The following is a 25,065-nucleotide window of genomic DNA, read 5'->3' on the forward strand; positions in this document are numbered from 1 at the left end:
CTTAAATGGATCTTGTATGATCTTCTTAGCATGTAGCACCACTGGACTCAAGATTCGAAAGGATCATAGATGGAACTAATTGTGGGGAGGATCCCCCTTCTGGTGAGCGGTCTATCTCGTATTGCGACCTTAAACTTGAAAATATCAGACTGAATCCACCACTGCATACCCAGTACTCTCTCCACTGAAAGTATATCTCGATCCAAATCCAAATCCTTCATGTCTTTTGCTCTTTGCTTTTCTGGTATCACAGCTACCACACCGTGTCTGTTGCTTATCCACTTTGTGAGTTGAAAGCCTCTATCAGCACAAATGGATGCAAAGTCATAATAGAGAGACACCACTTCTTCCTCAGAGGACACAGATACAAGGCAGTCATCAACATAGAAGCAATGCAAAACCTTATCCACTGACTCATGGCTGAACTGGTCTTCATTGTCTCCTGCAATTTCGTAAGAGCGAAATTGGCACAATGTGGTGATGAAGTTGCTCCAAAGATGTGTACCACCGTTCTAAAGTCCACTATATCTTGGCTGTCGTTGGGCCACCAGAGAAACTCAGCAGTTCTGCTTTTTCCACTGGTAATTTAACCTGATGAAACATTGATTCAGTATCTGCCATGATCACCACTGGTTCTTTTCTGAATCTGGTTCTGACTCCAGTCAGTGAGCTAGTAAGATCTGGTCCCTGTAAAAGCTAAGCATTAAGTGATTTTCCCTGAAAAGTCACTCCACAGTTGAACACAACACAAAGTTTCCCTTTTTCTGGGGGTGATAAACACCATGATGTGGAATACACCAGACTTCCCCATCACTGTGTTCCCGATCTTCTGCTGACACTCTTTTGGCAAAACCTTTGGAGATGACAGCCTTCGAGAAAGCTGTGTATTCAGTGTGAAGTGACAAATCCTTCTTAAACCTCTTCCTTAGCTTTAGAGCATGCTATTCAGCAATCTTCCTATTATTTGGCATGTTAACCTTATTCTTTCTCAAAGGTAAACTAATATGGTAGTGGCCATCCACACGTTTTCTAGAATTTGCAACCAGCTCCATAAACTTGTGGTCTTCTCATTGCAAACCTGGTTGTTCATCTTGACTGCATTCGGGGAAGTCTGCCTTGAACTACTGCTGCCAAAGCTCATCCACGTTCAAAATTGAGATACTGTTAACTGTCAGCTTGGCTGTGTGTAGTCTCTTCCATCACCATGGTCTCCTTTCAGTGGTCCATTCACAGTCCAACCCAACATGGTTCTAATTGAATAGGATCCATTATTAACACTACAAATCACTTGCAACAACTCCAGTGCATTAGGCACATTTGTCCCTATCAGCACCACAGTTTCTGAATCAATCTCTGGCAAATGGATGTGTTTCAGGTGAGACCATCCCTGGAGATTGCTGTTGTCATGGAATGTTCCCATTGTAAGCAGGCATATTGATGTTAGGTAGTTTGCAATAGTTTTCACCATCCAAGCCAGCCACTTCCAATCCTGAAATAATATAGCTACTCATAACCTTCTCTTGATCCATGGTGCATAAGAGAATGCATGTCCTTTTTCCTGTGAGGTTGAGCCTGTTTATTAGGCCCTCTGTGCAGAACACTGCTATATTTCCTGGATATAGGGAAAGCATAAGTAACCACTAACAAGAGAAAATCTGCAGATGCTGGAAATCCAAGCAACACAAAATGCTTAGGAACTCAGCAGGCCAGGCAGCATCTATGGAAAAAAGTACAATTGACATTTCGGCTGAAGCCCTTCGACGGGACTGGAGAAAAAAAGCTGAGGAGTAGATTTAAAAGGTGGAGGGAGGGGAGAGAGAATCACCAGGTGATAGGTGAAATCTGGAGGGAGAGGGATGACGTAAAGAGCTGGGAAGTTGATTTGTGAGATGAGGTGACAGAGGGGAAAAAGTGATGGGAAATGGAGAAGAGGGTGGGAATTGGGGTTGGAGTCATTACTGGAAGTTTAAGAAATGGATGTTCATGCCATCAGGTTGGAGGCTGCCCAAACAGAACATAAGGTGTTCTTCCTCCAACCCAAGTGTGGCCTCATCACGACAGTGGAGGAGGCCATAGATGAACATATTGGAATGGGAAGTGGAATTAAAATGGGTGGCCACTGGGAGATCCCACTTGGTCCAGTGTGAGACCATTTGCCTTCAATTAGTTACAGGTTCTTTTTTAGTTTTTCTTCTCATAGTGGCCACAGTAAAGGCAAATCTGCTTCCTTTAGTCTTAGAATGAAATTGTGACTTAGTTTTGTTCACACCTTTGCTTATTGCAGGTGATGTAGCATTTAAATTTTCCCAAACACTGGGTGTGTAGGAATCTTTACTTGCATTTCAGTAAAATTAGTGAAAATAATCTTAGAGTTATACCTTCCTTGCAGTTTACAGACCACCATTCTCCATTTATCCCTAAGGATAAGGACAATTTCTTTGTGGCAGTCGACATATTGGTAGGCATGTCCAGCCAAGTGCGTACTGTACTTCTATAGCATTGCAACAGCCTCTAAGAAAAAGTTTGTAGTCTTGAAGAGCTTTTACATCTTCAGATTTGATAGGTACCTAAGAAAGATTCTTTTATATGTAGGCAGATGCAAATTTCTGTTCGTTACCAAACTGTTCCTAAAGTAAAGCCTCATCTTTTACATATCCTTTCTTAGACTCAGCATGCTGGTAACTTCTGACTTAGTTCTGACCCCTAGTGTATTGTTCAAGGAAACAGAGGCAGTCACTATAGCTGTCAGTCTTGCCTTCAGCAGTACTTTCAAAGCCCTTATGAATGTATGATACTGCAGTGGATCTCCATTGAAGATCTGAATCGCTGTTTTAGGCAAAGATGAAATATGTTGCTGTTGTACCAATACCAAAATTTCATTTTGCTACCTCATAATATCAATAATATTATTCTGATATCTATGTCTGAAACAAAAGTGTTTCTATGCTGTAAGTTAATGTTCCCATGAGCACTTTAAGCATTGGATATGACATAGGTTCAGAGTGCCTCATGAGTATAGGCTGAGAGTAAACACCCAGAACTATCTTTTGGGGGACTTATCCGTGCATCCCAAACACCTGAGGAACAAATGAATCAACATTAAAATTTGAGTTTTTATGTTTTCTTCTGTGCCTTTCAATATTGAAGCTTACACTGTAGGACTGACCACTGGAGCACTTTCAGCACTTGCCGCATATAAATAGTCATAGTCATAGTCATACTTTATTGATCCCGGGGGAAATTGGTTTTCGTTACAGTTGCACCATAAATAATAAATAGTAATAGAACCATAAATAGTTAAATAGTAATATGTAAATTATGCCAGTAAATTATGAAATAAGTCCAGGACCAGCCTATTGGCTCAGGGTGTCTGACCCTCCAAGGGAGGAGTTGTAAAGTTTGATGGCCAGAGGCAGGAATGACTTCCTGTGACGCTCTGTGCTGCACCTCGGTGGGATGAGTCTCTGGCTGAATGTATTCCTGTGCCCACCCAGTACATTATGTAGTGGATGGGAGACATTGTCCAAGATGGCATGCAACTTAGACAGCATCCTCTTTTCAGACACCACCGTGAGAGAGTCCAGTTCCATCCCCACAACATCACTGGCCTTACGAATGAGTTTGTTGATTCTGTTGGTGTCTGTCACCCTCACCTGCTGCCCCAGCACACAACAGCAAACATGATAGCACTGGCCATCACAGACTTGCAGAACATCCTCAGCATCGTCCGGCAGATGATAAAGGACCTCAGTCTCCTCAGGAAATAGAGATGGCTCTAACCCTTCTTGTAGACAGCTTCAGTGTTCTTTGACCAGTCCAGTTTATTGTCAATTCGTATCCCCAGGTATTTGTAATCCTCCACCATGTCCACACTGACCCCCTGGATGGAAACAGGGGTCACTGGTACCTTAGCTCTCTTCAGGTCTACCACCAGCTCCTTAGTCTTTTTCACATTAAGCTGCAGATAATTCTGCTCACACCACATGACAAAGTTTCCTACCGTGGCCCTGTACTCAGCCTCATCTCCCTTGCTGATACATCCAACTATGGCAGAGTCATCCGAAAACTTCTGAAGATGACAAGACTCTGTGCAGTAGTTGAAGTCCGAGATGTAAATGGTGAAGAGAAAGGGAGACAAGACAGTCCCCTGTGGAGCCCCAGTGCTGCTGATCACTCTGTTGGGACACACAGCCCTTTGCACACTAACATTGACCACCTGTGTGACAGTTCCAGCCTCCCTTAAGCTGTTCCTTCTTTCTCTGTAGCTCCATAGCAATTAGTTGTTCCTCTAGCTTCTCCAGCACGTCTGTCCTTCAATAATTGTTGACATACCATTAATGCAGCAAAATCATCCTCTGATTTAATGCATGCAGTGGAGGTAGTAGATACTGAAGATTTTTTTTCCTGCAACAGAAGTTCAAGTACTGACATTTGAATACTTAAACACAAGGAATTCTGCAGATGCTGGAAATTCAAGTAACACACATCAAAGTTGCTGGTGAACGCAGCAGGCCAGGCAGCATCTCTAGGAAGAGGTACAGGCCGAGACCCTTCGTCAGGACTCATTTGAATACTGTTTGTTTTACATCATTCTGTGGGTTACCCGCTATATGCGTAGTTAGAACTTGCCTTGGAACTTGAGAAAGTTGTGTGATGGGAGGTGATTGTTGCAGCAACATGGCTTTCAATTGAACATGTTTGGTTCAACCATTTTTTTGTATCCTCTATGAATGCACTGCAATAGCAATCAATACTTCAAAAATATTGGTTCTATTTTTCTTGTTCGGCCTTGGAAAGTATTGAGAGTAGCATGCGATCTTGCTTAGCAACAGCATCACAGAGATTAGTCAAGTCCTGAAGCCGAGATTGCACTTGTAAGGCATTTTATTGATTATTAATTGATGGTATTAAACCTTTAATTTTGTTCACATTTGCTTCATTCTCCTATGAAGACTTTTGATTAGATTACTGTTAGCTTTAGCTTTAATTTCTCTTTTGCAAGCCCTGACTCCAGGATTGTTGCCACCAATGTCATGCTTCAATACACTTGTATTACTTTCTTTAGTTGTGTGACTTGCAATTAACTCTTTGTTCACCTGCAGCACCAGTGATATTTGATTCAATAAACATAGGCAACAAATAAACGGTTCGCGCATCCAGTGCTTAAACCAGACTGAACAAACAGCTTTCAATTTAAATGATAAAGTGACAAACCCTTTGGCAAACTCCACAGGATCAAGTAATGGTCTCCAATGGACAGGCAGCACTGTTCGATCAAAACTGTGTTCAAACCACAGTACACAGCATGAATCAGCAAACGGTCGTCTACTTGCCGCAAGCTGCTCCAGCTTCACCAAGAGGTCTGAGGCAATCCTTTCCAGTAGACTCGTGTTCACTTTCACTGTTTTTCGTTGACAAAATATCGTGGTTACTTGAAAATCAAGTTAAAGTCACTGAGAGACTAAGCCAGGATAATTGACACTGCGTGACGTGCTTCCAAATAATGAATTTTCAAATTGAAAAAGGTATGTTTGATCCTTTATTACAAATCCAGCAAAGATGTGTGATCTTGTAGCAATAGAAAAGCTAATGAAACTAAATAGTGGTCTAATGGTGATATTAGTGATATTAAATGGTATAATAGCATAATTAGCATAACTAAGCATTCCAAATAGCAGGAATAGTGAAATAATGAAGTTTGTGGTTAACAAAAAAATTCAATTCCCCGTAGTTCAGCCCTCTTTGTCTAAACTAAGACAAAGTGTGAATCCATAACTATAAATGTTTGCTTCTACCAAGCTCCAACCCATGTGACAGATTACCATAATAAAAGTGCCACAAAATGGAATACAGGCAGAAAATAGATACATAGCTCCTACAGATTCCTTTGGAAAAAAAAGATTCTTCTACAGTCTTTAACAATGGAACATAGGATTCCTCTATTATTATTTCGGTCATCTCTAGCTGCAGGTGCAACTGGAGGTTGGAGAAAATGCCAGTCATTTGTTACTTCAAATAGATCACCTATACCTTATTTAAGTTTTTATGTGAGTTTTTAGAAATACCTTCCATGCAATGATTCTTGCAAAATTCAGACACAGACTATTTTAAACAATGTACAGATCTGTAAACGAAGGCATAGTGTGTGATGCCTTTGGAAAATCTTCATTTTTTTTAATAAACTAGTTACAAAAATTATTACCATAATCCTCCAACCTGATGGCATGAACATTGACTTCTCTAACTTCCGCTAATGCCCCACCTCCCCCTCGTACCCCATCCGTTATTTATTTTTATACACACATTCTTTCTCTCACTCTCCTTTTTCTCCCTCTGTCCCTCCGACTATACCCCTTACCCATCCTCTGGGTTCCTCCCCCCCCTTGTCTTTCTCCCTGGGCCTCCTGTCCCATAATCCTCTCGTATCCCCTTTGCCAATCACCTGTCCAGCTCTTGGCTCCATCCCTCCCCCTCCTGTCTTCTCCTATCATTTTGGATCTCCCCTCCCCCTCTCACTTTCAAATCTCTTACTAATTTTTCCTTCAGTTAGTCCTGACGAAGGGTCTCGGCCTGAAACGTCGACTGTACCTCTTCCTAGAGATGCTGCCTGGCCTGCTGCGTTCATCAGCAACTTTGATGTGTGTTACAAAATTTATACTTGAGACAAAACTAAAATTTCTAGGTATTAAGTATTTTGTGGAGCAACAGTCCATATTAAAAGAGTTGTTTTGAAAAAATTGAAATGATAATTTTCAGCATTGATTTATCACTTAGGTTTTTAAGTGGAGTTACTGATGCCAGACATATTCCACCACTCACCTACAGTGCCTATTAAGAGTACTTACCCCCTTGGAAGTTTTCATTTTTCATTGTGTTACAACATTGAATCACAGTGGATTTAATTTGGCTTTTTTGACATTGATCAATAGAAAAAGACTCTTCCGTGTCAAAGTGAAAACAGATCTCTATAAAGTGATCTAAATTAATTACAAATATAAAATGCAAAATAATTGATTCCATAAGTATTCACCCCCCCTTTAATATGACCCACCAAATCATAACTGATGCAACCAATTGCTTTTAGAAGTCACATAATTAGTTAAATGGAGATCTGTTTTTCGAGGCCTGTGTGCAGTCAATTGATTATGGTAAAAATACACCTGTATCTGGAAGGTCCAACTGCTGTTGAGTCAGTATCTTGACAGAAACTATACCATGAAGACAAAAGAATACCCCAAGCAACTCCACGATAAGGTTATTGAAAGGCACAAGTCAGGAGATGGATACAAGAAAGTTTCCATGCCACTGAATATCCCTTGGAGTACAGTTAAGTCAATCATCAAGAAATGGAAAGAATATGGCACAGCTGTAAATCTGCCTACAGCAGGCCGTCCTCAAAAACTGAGTGACTGTGCAAGAAGGGGACTAGTGAGGGAGGCCACCAAGGGACCTTGACTCTGGAGGAGTTACAAGCTTCAGTGACTGAGATGGGAGAGACTGCACATACAGTGGCATGCAGAAGTTTGGGCACTCCTAGTCAAAATTTCTGTTACTGTGAATAGCTAAGTGAGTAAAAGATGAACTGATTTCCAAAAGGCATAAAGTTAAAGATGACACATTTCTTTAGGAGACCGCGCCTGTCTGCAAATGGAGTAGCAGCAATCTTGTGCTGCTCTTAGTTTTGTTTCTCTCCCCCTAGTTTAAATTTCGAATTAAAAATTTTTATTTGCTGGTTTTTGTGGGAGAACAATATGTCTGTGTCTACGAAGAGTAGGAAGAACTTGTCTGAACCTAGTGATAAAGGTAATGGGAAAGGAAAGATGCAAAAGGAAAGATCTGATGAAATGCCACCATGGGCTAAAGATATTGTTTGGACACTGAATGCAATTAAAGATCAGAATGGGTCAATTAAAGACCAACTGGAAAAGAATAGTAATGAAATGAAGTTATTTTTGGGAAAACTTAAAGATTTGGAAACTCAAGTTATTACACACGAAGAGGAATTGAAGATAATTAAGCAAAAATTGTTTGAAGCTACAACCCGTTTGGAAAGATATCAAAATAAGATTATAGGCCTGGAAACTAGGTCTCGCCGAAGGGATATACGAATTGTTGGGCTGCAAGAAGGAGCTGAAGATGGAGAGTTAACTGCTTCCTTTGGTAAGCTTTTTCATACTTTATTTCCTACTATTGTATCACAGCTGCCTGCTATAGAAAGAGCACACAGAGCTTTTACTTCAAAATTTAAAGATCCAAATAAGCCAAGATCTGTTTTGGTTTATTTTCATCACTTTAAAATTAAAGATCAAATAATGCGACAGGCAAGAATACAGAGAGTTTTTAGATTTAAGGAATCCGAGCTCCGTTTTTATGAAGATTATTCGGAGATAATGGAACAAAGATCAAGATTTGCTCTGGTAATGAACAGGCATATGATAAGAAATTGTTCCCTTCTTTGCGTTACCCAACAAGAATTAAAGTTTTTCCTCCTAATTCTCCTCCTCGTACATTTTTTGATCCAAAAGCCGCACTGGACTTCATTCAAACTATACCTGCCACCGCTACCGAATGAACTATCTGAAAGGTTGTTTGGTTATTTATATACTATTCGCATTTCGGAAAGAAGATTTATGAAGGTTACTTGGATATTCCATTGAGAGACTAATAAAAGAAGATAAGGTGATTTGTTCATAATTGCATATTATTGGTTTTCTTTTGGAAAGAAGATTTATGGATCAAGTATGACTGTTTAAATGGTTACTCAGACATTCAACTGAGAAAAGAAGATAAAGGGATTTGTTTCTTTAACCTAATATCTGGTTTGATGTTCTTTTTTGCTGCTTTATTAAAATGTCTTATAACCGATTTAATGTTCAGGGATTTAATGTTAAACTTAAAAATGGCGCTGGTTTTTCTTTTTGAGAGATAACATTATTTTGGTTCTTTCTTGTTTAATAGATGCTGGAATGTAAACACTTTTCTTGGTTGAGACTTTATTGTTTTTCTTACAAGGTCACTCGGTTTTTTTACTAACTAGGGGGAGGGAAAGAAAATCCTTTAAAAAAGAAAATTTTCTGTACAGACAGAGCGGTCCCTGGCTTTGTATTCTGTCATAGGTTGCTTGCCTTTCCTTTGGGCTTTCGGTGAGGGGGGTGGGATTAGTGTTAGGAGTTTTTTCCCATTGGGTGGTTCCGGAGCATGCGTGTTTTCTATGCGGTTGTATTCTTCATCGCCGCCATTTTTGATCATCCCGTATTGGTATGTGTTCTACGCATGTATTAAGTAGAATAAAATTATATTATGGTATTTAAATGGATTAATGTAATAAGTTGGAATGTACATGGTTGAAATCATCCTATCAAACGAAAAGAGACTTTTAAAATTATTAATTGATTCCAACCTGATATAATTTTTGCTCAAGAGACACATATCAGGGCGGGAGATCAAAATAGATTTTTTGGATGATGGAGAGGTTTGAAGTTCCACTCGACTTCTCAGAGTAAAACTAAAGGCATGTCCATCTTTATTAAATCCAATATATTTATTCAAGAGGATATTGAGTCAGATTCTAATGGTAGATTTTTAATTGTTAAAGGAGTGATCTGTAACAGAGAAGTTGTTTTGGTCAATCTGTATGGTCCTAACTTAGATGATCCTTTTTTTAAAAAAGGTATATGCTTTACTGCCTGATTTAAATGAATATATGTTGATAATGGGTGGGGATTTTAACTGTTGTTTAAATCCTATGATTGACAAGAGCTCAACCAATCAGCGACTTCCAAATCACTCCGCGTCACTTACTAACTCCTTTTTGATCGATTTTGGATTGATCAAATTATGAAGGTATCTGCACCCCGATAACAGAGAATATTCTTTCTTTTCACGTTTACAAAAGATATTCGAGGATTGATTATATTATAATCAATCCCCGCTTCTTGCCTAGTGTTAAAAATTGTGAATATGACTCTATTGCTCTATCTGATCATACGCCTTTTTGAGTTTGTCTTTTGAATTTGATGATGTCATTCTTGCCCATCCAGCATGGCACATGTCTCAGACATTATTGCAAAATTCTGACTTTGTCAGTTTCATTGATATTCAGATAAAAGAATTTTTTTCTTTTTAATGGTATAGGGGGCATGTCTAAATTAATTATATGGGATACATTTAAAGCATTTTTACGTGGTCAGATCATTTCTTATTCAGCTAAGCTTAAAAACAGACTAAAGCAGAATTAGATAAGATTTCAAAACAAATTAAAGACTTAGATAATTTTTATGCAATTTCCCCTAATATTGATTTATTCAAACAAAGGGTGGAACTTCAATCACAATATAACCTATTAATAACTCATCCCATTGAAGGCTATTTGCTTAAGTTAAAGAGGCAATTTTATATGTTTGGAGATAAAAATAACAAACTGCTTGCAACTCAGTTAAAAACAGCTAGAGCCAAAAGGCAAATCTTGAAAATTCGTAGGAAAGATGGTACCTTGGCTTGGGAACATGAAGAAATTAATAAGATTTTTGAAGATTTTTATACTGCACTTTATAAATCTCAATGTCCAGTAGATTCTTCTGAAATGAGTGCTTTCTTACGAAAGATTGCTTTTCCTGAAATTTCTGTTGAGGATCAAAAAACACTTGATGCCCAAATTACTGAAGCTGAAATTCATAAAGCTATTTTTTCAATGCAATCTGGTAAGGCCCCTGGACTTGATGTTATCCTGTAGAATTTTATTTAAAAAATTGGATAATTGCTTTCTCCGTATATGTTAGAAATGTTTAAGGATTCTTTTGTGAAAGATGATTTACCCTCTACTTTTTATGAGGCTTCTATTTCTTTAATTCTTAAAAAGGATAAAGATCCTACTGACTGTGCCTCATATAGACCTATTTCATTATTGAATGTTGATGCTAAGATTCTGACGAAGATAATGGTCAATCGGTTGGAGAATATTTTAGGTAAAATTATTTTTAAAGATCAAACAGGCTTTATAAAGGGCATTATTCTTTTTCAAATGTTCGGAGACTATTTAACATTATATATTCGTCCTCTTTTAAAACTCCACAATGCGTCGTTTCTTCGGATGCTGAAAAAGTGTTCAACCAAGTTGAATGGAAATATTTATTTAATGTTTTAGAGAAATTTGGCTTTGGTGTTAATTTTAATAATTGGATTAGAATGATATATAAAGCTCCTATTGCTTCTGTTGCTACTAACAACTGTAGGTCTCCTTTTTCTCAGCTTTCACAGGGGACAAGACAAGGTTGTCTATTAAGTCCTTTGTTATTTAATTTAATATTAGAACCCCTTGCTATTGCTCTTTGTGAAGTTGAAAATATTCATGGGATCTTTGTGAATGAGACCATTCGCTGACCATTTATTGGTTTATATATCTAATCCTGAAGAATCTATTCCTGCCTTGCTAAAATTATTCAATGAATTTGGAGATTTTTTAGGATATAAAATAAATTTTAGTAAAAGTGAATTGTTTCCTTTTTATGAATCTGTCTCTATATATGATAATGCTCCTTTTAAAGTCACAGATTCTTTTAGATATTTAGGTGTTATAATTACTAAAAAAAAGAAGGATCTTTATAAAGCCAATTTCGTTCCCTTGGTAGACTCTATGAAGTACTTATTTAGTAGATGGAGTCCACTTACATTTTCACTTGTCGGTCGTATCCATATAGTTAAAATGATGATTTTACCAAAATTTTTATATTTATTTCAGAATATCCCTGTTTTTTTTTGACTAGGAAGCTTTTTTGATCGGATTGATTCTATTATCTTTTAGTTGGAATAATAAAAGACCAAGAATTAGTAAATGTCACTTACAGAAGTTGAAAAAGGATGGAGGTCTTGCTTTGCCTAATTTAAGAATGTATTACTGAGCTGTTAATGTGTGATACATGTCCTTTTGGTTATATTGGGTTGATAAGAATGATCAGCCAATTTGGGTAGACCTGGAATTGAAAGCTGTGAAACAGTTTTACTTAACCTCGTTATTGGGAGTTGCTTTACCTATACAATTAGCTAAAGTTGCTAATTTAAACCTATACCCTGTGATTAAGCATTGTTTACAAATTTGGCTCCAGTTCCGCAATTTTTTTAATCTTAAAAAATTTGAACTTTGTAGTTTAATTTATCGAAATTACTTTTTTAAGCCTTCTTTGAGTGATCCAATTTTTTTACTTTGGAAAACTAAAGGTATTAATTCTTTTTTGCATTTATTTAAAGAAGATAGATTGATGTCTTTTGAACAATTAGTTGATAAATATTCTCTTTCATACTCACACTTTTTACAATACCGACATTTCTTACAAAAATATTTAAGTAATTTTCCTTACATATTGGCGGCTGACCTGTTAGATACTATTATGAGTACGAACCCTTCAATGAAAGGTTCTATTGGAAGAATTTATAATTTATTATTACAATGGGATAAGCGTCCTTTATTTAAGATTAAACAAGATTTGGAAAAGGAACTCAATTTGACTTTTATGACGGAGGATTGGACGCGGATTCTGAAGCTGGTTAACTCTTCTTCGATCTGTGCTAGTCATTCACCGATTCAATTTAAAATTGTACATCGTTACCATCTGACGAAGGAGAGACTGTCTAAAATATTTCCTAATGTTGATAGTTATTGCGATAGATGTAAAGCTGAGACAGCTACACTGACACACATGTTTTGGTGTTGCTCTATACTGGAACAGTTCTGGAAGTTAGTTTTTTCAACAATTTCTAAAGCACTTAAAATTAATTTAGAACCTAACAAATTAACTGTGCTTTTTGGAATAATTACTCAAAATATCCATGGTATCTCTGTGTCTAATCAACATGTTATTGCATTTGTTACATTGATTAAGGGCTATTTTGTTGAAGTGGAAGGATACATCAGCTCCCACTTTGTCACAATGGTTCTCTCAAGTGATGCTATGTCTTAGTTTGGAGAAAATTAGAATTCGAACCTTTGAACCTTTATTTGATTTTGAGAAAATATGGGGTTCATTTGCTCATTATTATCATTTGAATTAATTGATAGATTTTCTCCACAATCTAATTGTAAATTTCTGGTATATTTTTTTCTTGCTGGCGGTTTGATGTTTATCTTTAGAAGCTTTTTGTATGACGCATGGCTCCGGGGTTGTACACCTAATGGGTTTTTCCCCCAGTTTTCTGCTTAGTAGGGGTTTTTGTTATTACAAAAATTTTTCAATCTTTAAAATAATGTTTTTTTTCCTTGAGACATTGTAAGTGTTGCTTACTTCAATGTACTCGTGTTATTTTTTGAATAATAATAATAAAAAGATTTGAAAAGATGAAGACACATTTCTTCAATATTTTAAGCAAGATTACTTCTTTATTTCCATCTTTTACAGAAATAGAGTGGGGTGGTGTTCTGTCTTGGCACCTAGAATGGAATGGGTGCTGATCATGTTTCAATGTGGTTCCCTTTAAACCAGCAGTAGCCTGATTAGAAACAATATGGTGATTTGTATACTACTTCATGCATTCACTGATAATAGACAGCACTTCTCCATGTTGTTGTTTTATATGGCGTTCACACTTCTAATTGAAGTGTGGCCCAGGAAGGGAAGACACTTGGGAGCCAGGGTTGGATCGGTCTTTGTCTGGCATCTTGCCCACAGCATGGGTGGCCCTGAGTTGGCATTGCCTGATGGAGTCCTTCAAGCACACGTGCCCCCACATGACATCAATGTGTTGATCCAGGTCATGGAGGACTTCTCCATGATTAAAGGATACTTCTTAAGGCTACTGGTATTGACAAAGCTGTATGTCATGGTGTAATTTATATATATATCATCTGAGTGAAATCACTTCAAATGTAGGTGGTTAAACAGTTAATAAATACAAATGTGTACAATTTTTTAATTCTTTGATATTCTAGTCAATTTACCTATTCTAATTGGTTAAAAGTTTATCAAGGGTTTGACAGAAAAATGGAGAAAATGACTTACTAAATTAAAATGTTGTCTTTTTTTGTATATGGAACCTGTCCTACATAGGGTGGGAATCATAAAATAGAGAAAATAAAACAAACTTGTGCATGTCCAGACTAGTAGCTCACTTTCTTTTTTAAAGTATACACCTTCCTTCCCCAAAGTCAATCTTTCTGTCAAAGACTTGAAGTATTATGAATTTCACGATCAGTATGGCTTTTTTTATATTCAATTATTAGAGTATTACTAAATACAGTTTGTAATCAAAAAATAAAGAAGGATTTTATTTCATCCTTTCCCCTCACTAAATTCTTTTATATCCCCTAAATTTCTTGGATTGTCATATGGTTTTGTGGACCCCACACTGCAGACCACTGACGCAAAAATCAGCCAGATGATCTGATGGGACTGGATGACAATTGCCGCTCCCCAGGGCACTTCTGTTAAACTTATCTGTGCATATAATTTTTAATTGTTATCAGCTATTGCTTCAAAATCCCCCTTTAATCAGTAAAGTAAATCAATGTGTTAAAAAGTTCAAGTATTTATTTATTTTGCCATTTCCCTTATGCTCTCTCAGCATTTATAGTCATGATTTTAGACTACTGTGAATAGTGAAAGGAAATAGTATCTTGGGCATTGGATGCTATTGCTTTGACAGCCCTTGTCCATTCGTCCCCCCCATCCCTCCCCACTGATCTCCCTCCTGGCACTTACCCTTGTAAGCGGAACAAGTGCTACACATGCCCTTACACTTCCTCCCTTACCACCATTCAGGGCCCCAGACAGTCCTTCCAGGTGAGGCGACACTTCACCTGTGAGTTGGCTGGGGTGATATACTGCGTCCAGTGCTCCCGATGTGGCCTTCTGTATATTGGCGAGACCCGACGCTGACTGGGAGACCGCTTTGCTGAACACCTACGCTCTGTCCGCCAGAGAAAGCAGGATCTCCCAGTGGCCACACATTTTAATTCCACATCCCATTCCCATTCTGACATGTCTATCCACGGCCTCCTCTACTGTAAAGATGAAGCCACACTCAGGTTGGAGGAACAACACCTTATATTCCGTCTGGGTAGCCTCCAACCTGATGGCATGAACATTGACTTCTCTAATTTCCATTAATGCCCCACCTCCCCCTCGTACCCTATCCGTAATTTATTTTTATACACACATTCTTTCTCTCACTCTCCTTTTTCTCCCTCTGTCCCTCTGACTATACCCCTTGCCCATTCTCTGGGTTCCCCCCCCCCCATCCTTGTCTTTCTCCCTGGGCCTCCTGTCCCATGATCCTCTCATATCCCTTTTGCCAATCACCTGTCCAGCTCTCGGCTCCATCCCTCCCCCTCCTGTCTTCTCCTATCATTTTGGATCTCCCCCTCCCCCTCCCACTTTCAAATCTCTTACTAACTTTTCCTTCAGTTAGTCCTGACGAAGGGTCTCGGCCTGAAACGTCGACAGTACCTCTTCCTAGAGATGCTGCCTGGCCTGCTGCGTTCACCAGCAACTTTGATGTGTGTTAATTAAAATTATATTTAGTTGTAGCTTGAAATGTTATTTGATCAGCTATCTTTCATAGATTGTCCACCTAGTTTTAATGAAATTGATGCATGGCTCATAAATAGCATAATTCAGAAGCAGTTGTCAGTGGGTGCACAATATACGTATTCAAAATTTGGGCTCCTAATTTGATTTAAAAATGCTGTCTAAATGTAATTCTTTTCTAAATTCTATTTTTCCAGGAAAATATGGTCCAAAATATTATTTACATCTATAACTCTCTAAAACACTATTTTCAAAGGCTGTACTTTACCAACAACCCCAGCCCTACTAAGGTTTATGCTCAGAGAAATTGCATTTAAATTAAATGTAGATATCTATTTTTAAATAAATTTCTTTTAAAATATATTTAGATAATTGGTTCTCTCATGCAATAACTGTTATATCATCAGCATTTTCAGTTAAGCTATAAAATACTTTCTTAGTTTCAGATATGCTTGAATGTTTCTTGTTTTTCATATATTGACAATAGGGTTGATGTATAATTTTCCCTGAATATTCTGTTCAGTTTTCAAGTAATTCTTCAGGTTGCTATTAATATAGTATTTGGCTTTAAAAATTCTATATAGATTCAAAACTTGCATTTTGACAGCTGAAATTAAACTGACTCATTGTGTAAGAGCACAATGGTTGTAATGAGCACAATGAGTGCAATTATCGATATTCCCTCATTAGTTTTGTTTTCCAGGACTCCTGCTGTATTGGATTAGGGTTGAAGGTAAACCATCAAGCTATTGTACAGTGCAAGCTATTATTTTGGCAAATACAAACTGATATGAACTAGATAAGTATCTAAGAAACTTTGAGTATTACCCTTGGAAATTTATACCGTAATACATAGGAGAAGATTTAGGCAATTTGGCCCTATTGAGTCTGCTCCACCATTCCATCATGGTTGATTGTTATCCCTTTCAGCCCCATTTCCCTGACTTCTCCCCATAAATTACTAATCAAGGACCTATCAACCTCCTCTTTAAATATAACCAATGACTTGACCTCCTCAGCTGTCTGTGGCAATGAATTCTAAAGATTCACCACCTGCTAGCTAAAGAAATTCCTCTTCATGTCTGTTCTAAGGAAAATCCTTCTATTTAGAAGCTGTGCCATCCAGTGCCAGACTTCCCCCACTGTAGGAAACATTGTCTTTATCTCAGCCTTTCAATATTCGATAAGTTTTAAAGAGATTCCCCCCTCCCCTCTTATTCTTCTAAACCCCAGCAAGTACAGACCCAGGGCCATAAAATGCTCCTTATAAATTAACCCTTTCATTTCTTGGATTATTCTCGTGAATCTCCTTTGGAGTCTCTCCAACGCCAGCACAGCCTTTCTTAGATAAGGAGCCCAAAACTACTCACAGTACTCCAAGTATGATCTGACCAATGCCTGTAAAGCCTCAGCATTACATCCTGGCTGTTATATTCTAGTCCTTCCGAAATGAATGCTAATATTGTATTTGCCTTCCTTACCACTGACTCAACCTGTGAGTTAACCTTCATGGTGGAGTTCTGCATGAGGACTCTCCAGTCCCTTTGCACCTCTGATTTCAGAATTTTCTCCTCGTTTAGGAGAATTGTCTATGGATCAATGAAGAAATGAGCTCTGGGCAATACAAAGTACATCTTGACTAACATTGAGATTCAACAGATATCCAAAGGATACAAAAAGGAGCTTTTTGATCACAGAAGTAGTCGGTCTAGGTTTAAATATAAATAAAATATTGCTGTATTGTCATTAGTTGAAGAGGTAAATAAATTTACATTGAAGACAATCTGGTACTTGCAATTGAAATAATAAGCTGCAGATGTTAGAAATCCAAAACAAAAAGACCCAGAAAATATTGGAAGTAACACACAAAATAATAGAAGAACTCAGTAGGTCAGGCAGCATCCATGGAAATGAACAAACAGTTGATGTTTCAGGCTGAGACTCTTCATCAGAACTGGAAAGGAAGGGGGAAGACACCAGAATAAAAAGGTGGGGGGAAGGAAGGAGGTTAGCTAGAAGCTGAAAGGTGAAGCCATGTGGGTGGCAAAGGTAAAGGGCTAAAGAAGAAAGAATCTTATAGGAGAGGACCGTGGACCTTGGGAGAAAGGGAAGAAGGAGGGGCACTGTGAGAGGTGATAGGCAGGTGATTAAAAGAGGTCAGAGTCCAAAGTGGGGGATAGAAGAAGAGGAAAGGAGAAATGGGAAAAATTTTACCAGCAGGAGAAATTGATGTAAATGTCATCAGGTTGGAGGCTACCTAGATGGAATATGAGGTGTTGGTCCTCCACTTCAGTGGCTTCATCATGCTAGAAGAGGAGGCCATAGACCAACATGTTGGAACAGGAATGGAGATAGGAATTCAAATGGTTGGCCACCAGGAAATTCCACTTTTGATGGATGGACCGGAGGTACTCAACAACGTGGTCCCCCACTTTACATCACCAATTTAGTGAGGCCACATCGGCAGTACTGAATACAATAGATGACCCCCAACAGATTCTCAGGTGAAATGTTGCTTCACCTAGAACTGGTTGGGGCCCTGAATGGTGAAGTTGCATTTCTGTCACTTATAAGGGTAAGTGCTAGAAAGGAGGTTAGTGGAGAGGGACGAATGGACAAGGGAATCATGGAGGGAGTTATTCCTGTTGGAAATGGAGAGTGAGAGAGAGGTAAAGATCTGTTTGGTAGTAGGATCCGGCTGAAGATAACGTAAGTTGTTCAGAATGATGTGTTCGATGCAGAGGCTTACAGGGTAGCAGGTGAGGACAAGAGGAACTCAATCTATCCCTGTTAAGGTGGTGGGGAGATGGGTGATTGTAGATGTCCGGGAAATGGAGGAGCTGCGGGTGAGGGCAGCGTCAGTAGTGGAGGAAGGGAAATCCTGTGTTTTAAAGAAGAACGACATCTTGGATGTCCTGGAAAGGAAAAGGTCATCCTGGGCTCAGATATGGCGGTGATGAAGGAACTGAGAAGAGGGAATAGCATTTTTACAGGAGACAGGGTGGGAAGAGATATAATCAAAGTAGCCATGGGAATCAGCATGATTGTAAAAGATGTTGGTAGACAGTTTGGTTTCCAGAGATGGAAACAGAAGATTGAGAAAGGAAAGAGAGGTGTCAGCAATAGACCAAGTGAATTAAAGAACGGGGTGGAAGTTGAAGGCAAAGTTGATGAGATTGATGACTTCAGCATGGGTGTTTGAAACGGCACCAATGTAGTTGCAATGTAGCGCAGAATTATCAGAGAAAGCTTGGAACATGCACTGTTTCACTTAGTTAACGAAAAGGCAGGCATAGTTGGGGCCCATGGGGTTGCCCATAGCTGCCCCTTGAGTTTGGAGAAAGTAGGTGGAGCCAAATGAGAAATTGTTGAGGGTGAGGACCGGTCCTGTCAGATGGAGGAGGCTGGTAGTGGAAGGAACTGGTTAGATCTTTTGTTGAGAAAGAAATGGAGAGCTTTAAGACCTTCTTGATGGGGGATCAAGCGTATAGGGACTTGGACATGCATGGTGAAAATGAGACAGTCAGGGCTGGGGAATTGAGAGTTGTTGAGGAGATCGAGAGCATGTGAAGTACCATGGATATCAGTGGGCATGAACTGAACCAAGGGGGATAGAATGAAGTTGAGGTAGGCGGACATGAGTTCAGTGGGGCAGGATCAGGCAAAGACAGTGGAGCAGGATCAGGCAAAGACAATGGGCCTACCTGGACAGTCAGGGTTGTGAACTTGTGTAGGAGGTAAAATGATTAGGTTGAGTAAGGGTACCATAAGTTTGGTGGCAGTGAATGAGAGATCTCTAGAGTTGATGAGGTTACTGATCGTGCTGAAGACAGCGGCCTGATGCTAAAGAGTGGGTTTGTTTAAACAGGGTAAATAAGAGGTGTCTGAGAGTTGCCACCTGGACTCAGCAAGTTAGAGATCAGTCCGCCACTCATCAAAAGCACGCTCTTTGTCTGCAGGTTTGATGTTAAGGTTGGGATTGGTGCAGACAGGGTGGAGAGCAGTGTGTTCAGAGGGGGTACGGGCCAAGGAGGAGAGATGTATTCTACATGTCAGGCAGTATCTGCAGGAAAAGAAACATTTGACATTTTGGGTTGAGGTTCTTCATTGGAACTAGTAAAGTGAGAAAGGAACCTGTGTTTTAAATTGCAGAGAGGGGGTACAGGTCAAAGTTGCCAAGGAGAAATTTATTTTAAAACTGGCATTTAGAGACATGTAAGAAAAAAGAAAGAATGACACAGGCACATGTTTGGAGAGGAAGAAAAGAGGTTAGCTAAAATTGTTTAATATTGAGTCAGAGCCCTTTAATAACCAGAAGGAAGAAGTGATGTTGTCCATGAGCTTTCGTTGGGCATCTTTAGAGCAATATAGGAAGCTGACGACAAAGTGGGAATAGGATGGTGATAAGTTACTGGAAGTTCAGTCACCTATGTGGACTAAAAAGAGGCACTTGGCAAAGGTGTCACAAAATCCAGTGAGTTTCCTTTTTTCTTTTCACCAATTATTGATTTTTTAAAGAATATTATTACTTTGACAACTTTGGCCTATACTCTGTCGAAGAACTTGTCTCTAATCTCTTTACTCATCACTCTCATGCTTGTTGCTTCACATGCCAGTTTTATGTAGCATTCTTGACCTGACAATGCATGCCTGTCCTCACTGATGCTGTTTGAACTGCTGAGTGTTTCCTGCATTTTTTGTTTTCTATCCAATGCTTGTATCTTTCTTGAAAGTCAAATATAGCATTGCCAAAGTTTCTCCTGGAAAGAAAGTTAGCCACGTAAAGTTAATGGCCTGGTAATTCAAGAAGAATATCTATGCTCTCTTTTATTTTGCCCATAGGAAGGGTATTATTTTGTATCTATACTCAGTACTCTAACTTGTTCATCTTAATCAGAAATACTCAATTTAATTGCATTTTGGCTTTACCATCAACACATATTGTGCAGCTTATGATTATCACAAGTCTCAAAATTCAGATAACTTTCTGACTAATTTTCTTTTGGAATAGGCTTGGCAAATGGGAGCCACTAGATCAAGTACAGATTTCGTTTCAAATCTTAGACTGAGGCATACTGTCGAATGTAGCTTATGAAGTAGTAGAATGTTTTGTTAAAAAAAAACAGCAACAAGCAATTAAGATATGTAGGAAAGTTTCCACTTACAGTTCTATACTACATAAAAATCTGTGCTTTCTTTGTGAGGTTTAACCTAATGTGCAAAAAATCTTTGGATGACAGTTTAAGTGCTGGGCCAAATTAGAAAGATTGGGTACAGGCTGAATCAAGGCAACAGGATCCAGAGCATATAAAAGTACCTGAACCTGATGTTTGGAGAATGATTTCAGTTTGAAAAGGTCAAGGTGTTGAGACCTGAGGCAAGGGATTCACTGGTTCAGCTCACTACTGCCCAACATTTATTCGGCTCTGCGTTGAACTAAGGGTCTGAGAACGGACTTAAGCCCAATTTATACTTCTGCGTCAAATGTACATCGTAGGTACCACGTTCCCTACGCTGTAGGGTGATGCGCACCTCCCCAAAAATGTAACTCGATAGAGTATAGGCCAAAGTCGCGGCGACACAGACCGCAACAACTGTGATTGGTCTGGTTGGTAGCATTGCATTTCCTCCTACGCATTTCTGGTTGCTTTTCTCCGCCATGTCTGTACACTGATGTGAAATAAATGGGGGGTTGGAAACGATGAACCAAATCATCAAATCCACCTGCCGACATCCGAAAATATTTGAAATGCATTTCCTCGTCCATGTCTCACGAAGAAACTCAACACAGTGGCATAGAAACCCCACCGCCAACTAGCATTTTGGCAGGGAATTGCAGACCGACACACACACAACTATACATGCTCGCTACGGTGTAGGGCTACACAAAAGTATCAATCAGGCCTACAGTGTAGGCTACAGCGTAGTCCGTACGCACAAGTATAAATCAGCCTTTAGAGAACGCTCAGAACACTATTTGCTTGCATTTATTGTTTGCACGATTTGTTTTTTTTCCTTCTGCACATTGGGTGCTTGACAGTTTAAAAAAAATTTTTTTTTGGTTTCTTTGTTTCGTGGCTGCCTGTTAGGAGACAAATCTCAAGGTTGTATAATGTATACATACTTCGATAATAAATGAAATTTGCACATTTTGAAGAGAACTTTAAATCATTTTGTCATTAAAATACGCGTTAAATATTGAGTGTCTTATATATTTATTATATGACATTACCTAAATGCTGTTTTACAAGGTGCTTATTTTTGTTGTGGAATGATGTATTTAGTTTTAAACATTAGTGAGTGCAGAATGTAATGCCTAGTTTTCAAAATATCATGCTGTGCAATTTATGAAGACAGCAACTTTGTTTTTTTTTCCTATAGATATTTTTCTATTAATTAAATAAGTCATGATTTTGTGGTTAAGTTCTATGGTCTCTACCTCACAAGCCTAGAAAGTTCTATTTGAAGCAATGGCTGATTGCTAGATACCAATAAGAAAATTTAAATTATTCCTTCATTAACTAATGTTACTTCTCATAAGTCAAATTTATGATGATGGTGAAGATAGTTATTGTGCACTTGAGCTCTTTATAAAACTGATTATGAATTTATAAGCGTATTTTCTTCCTTTGAAAATTATTGTTTGAATTTTAAATTTAATGAAAATGATCTTAATTTTTCACCCTAAAAGCATTAATTTCCAAGTATTCTCTCAAACATTATTAGATTAAAAAAACAAACACAAGCATATTCAGTGCTTTATTAAAATTGAAATTTAAATCCATCTAGATGTGAATAATGCTGAACAAAAGAAGAGTAGTAATTGAGTGCTTGAAAATTTTATTTCTGACTAGGTCTAATCAGAATTGTCACTTCTCCATTGGTTTTGGATTTGAAAGCAGTTAATTAAATGAAAACATCAGAAAATTATTTCCATGTTTTGTACTAACCATTCTTCTTTTTTTTACTTAACAGGTATGAAGGAGAGAGCTCAAGAAGTGTCAGGTTTGTGTTCGGTCACTATTCTTAATGAAATATTACAATGGATTCCGGTTATTTGAAACACATTGGGATTAACACATTTTGACCCAGTTAAGCTTCTGCCCCAGTTAGCTGTTTAGTTAAAAATGTATAAAACAAACTCAGTAGCAAATTATTTATTTAAATGAAATGGAGAACAAATTAGAACAGTACCTAAACTACTACTGTATTACAAAGCTGTGTATTAGTTCCTAATACTTATCAATAGAGGAGTTTATCCATATCATGTTATTCTGACTATAAATGAACAAAATTTGTGCAGACACCTAGTGCAGATTATGGACTGCTTTCACACAATACTGTCAATGATTGCATCCTTCAATTCTTCATTTTCATTGTAACATTCAAGATGATTGTCGAAACCTTCAAATTCTTTGTAGTTCCTAACTTGCTGAAATAGTGAAATTGTTTCATTTTCACTCCTGGCTGTTTCTGGTATCTCTAAGTCTGAATGTTTGATATCGCAATGAGCAAAACAGTTCTGAATTGTCTTGCTGCTTAATTTTTGTCAACCATCAATGACAAAAATCACTGCAACAATGACAAACACACGCAACTAACACTATTTAAAATCTTCGCTTGAAACACAGTGTAGTGTTTGGCGGCTGATTAGAAGCTGTTCAGCAACAGTCTTCTGCCCCAATTAAGCATCATAGTGTCCCAAATAAATAAATGAAGGGAATCCTGGGTAGTTTCTGTTCTTTAAGAATTGTCCCAAATAAGCGGCTGCCCTGATTAACCGATGGCCCAATTAACTGGAATCCACTGTATTCTTTTCGGATTTCAGTACCTAAATGAAACTCTGTCCCTTTGACCACTCCTTTGTTGGTTGACTGCACCTAAGATCTAGACGCAGTGGAACTCATGCCTTGAATGTAAGATATTTGGGTTTATTAATGCTTACCTTCTCATTTCTTTAGTGGAATCTAAAATAAATATTATTAAATCTGTCTTTAAAAAGGTATCACTATGCCACTCCATTTTAATAATTAAATTCTAATTATTAAGATTCTAGTAATCTGTAATGTATCACAGATCACAATATCAGAGATAAGACCAGCTACAGTTGTGTCATCTGCAGTCTTGGAGATTTTAGTTGATTTGTCTGTGGAGGTACAGTCATTTGTATAAAATGAGAACAGGAGGGGTGAAAGAAGCCTGTGCAAAGTCTGTACTTGTAGACGTTGGATCAAGCAAGTAGGAACCCAGCCTACTTACTGCTTGCTTCCTATCAGGAAGTTTGTAATCCACTGACAGATACTGTAGGGTACAGGGAGCTGGGTTAGCTTTCAGTGGAGTTACTCCTGCTGAGGATTTGTACATTGCAAATGAATTATGACAGTTTTTCTTGCTCTTTATTTATGATATGCATGGGTTGCTAGTAGACATTGTATTTTATTGTCTATCCCTTGAGAAGGTGATGTTGGGCTCCTATTCTGAATCACTGATCTTTTTAGAGAATGCATTTCCATGCTGTTGTTGAATCAGGAGACATCCCATGCATTAATTACCTTCTCTTATAAGTTCTGAGCATTCATGTTGCAGTATCTTCAAATTATGCACTGACCTCATTACATATATTGGAATTAGTCACTCTTTTTCAGAGGTAAAAGGTTGATAGAAGTACTTAAATGCATTTAAATTGATAAATGCACATAGAATGAACATGTATTTTAAATAAGCTTTGCTCCCCAAATAATGAATCTTCTAGGTGGGAGATGTTTCTGTAGCTGAAAATATGATTTCAGGATGGTGCTTTTCCTCTCTGTTTCCAGGATCAAGGACTTCACTAAAGATCAGCCATAATTTTCAGGAAGTGAGAGGTAGTTGTTCATGTCAGTGCCGGTAGACACAAAGTATTTGTTTACTGTTTCTGTCATTTCCTTCTTCCCCAGTATAATTTATTCTGTGTTCATCTGTAAAGGCCCCACTTACACTTTAGTTACTGTTATTTTCCTTTTGCATACACTGATACCCCACCCGTAGAGTGCTGATGTCTTGCAGCTTTCCTAGTTTTGCAGTCTAAAGGTTTACTCTGCAGTCCTGAAAATCCAGCACATATCCCTGACCCATCATTGGGATTATCAAAGAACATGCGTGTGGAGAAGTGGAGTAGACGAACTTGTTAACATGGAGAAATCTCTGGAATAAGGAGAGCAGAGCAGCCAGTTATAGATGGGGAGATAGCTGCTTCCATTGCATCCAACAGGCAGTGATGAGGGAAATGATCTAGGTGATCTGTCAACATGTGGAGCAGATGCTGCCAGAGCCAATGGTAGCCTGTATTAACATGCCAGCCAGTGTGGAGCCCTGGGCCCCACAATAAGTACTGTATGGCTACAGCTATTGCTTCAGCTTGCCCAAATACCACTTTCCACACATGGTTTCTATATTCAAAGCCACTGCTGTACATGGGCAAACAATGCAGGGATTTACAGTGGTGCTAGAAAGTTTGTGAATCCTGTAGAAATTTCTTTCTTTCTATATAAATATGACGTAAAATGTGATC

At 38.3% G+C, this 25,065-nt stretch overlaps 1 protein-coding gene across 2 annotated transcripts in view; it reads left to right on the top strand.

Annotated features, from left to right (window-relative positions):
- Window positions 1-25,065, top strand: part of iqsec1b (IQ motif and Sec7 domain ArfGEF 1b) — a 518,432-nt gene that overhangs the window by 143,472 nt on the left and 349,895 nt on the right. For both annotated transcript variants that reach the window (XM_063068138.1, XM_063068134.1), the window contains exon 2: window positions 22,491-22,520. In XM_063068138.1, the coding sequence (XP_062924208.1) occupies window positions 22,491-22,520 (30 nt within the window). The remainder of the gene's footprint in view (window positions 1-22,490; window positions 22,521-25,065) is intronic.

The sequence above is a fragment of the Mobula hypostoma genome, chromosome 15, assembly GCF_963921235.1.
Source record: "Mobula hypostoma chromosome 15, sMobHyp1.1, whole genome shotgun sequence".
Classification (NCBI taxonomy): Eukaryota; Metazoa; Chordata; class Chondrichthyes; order Myliobatiformes; family Myliobatidae; genus Mobula; species Mobula hypostoma.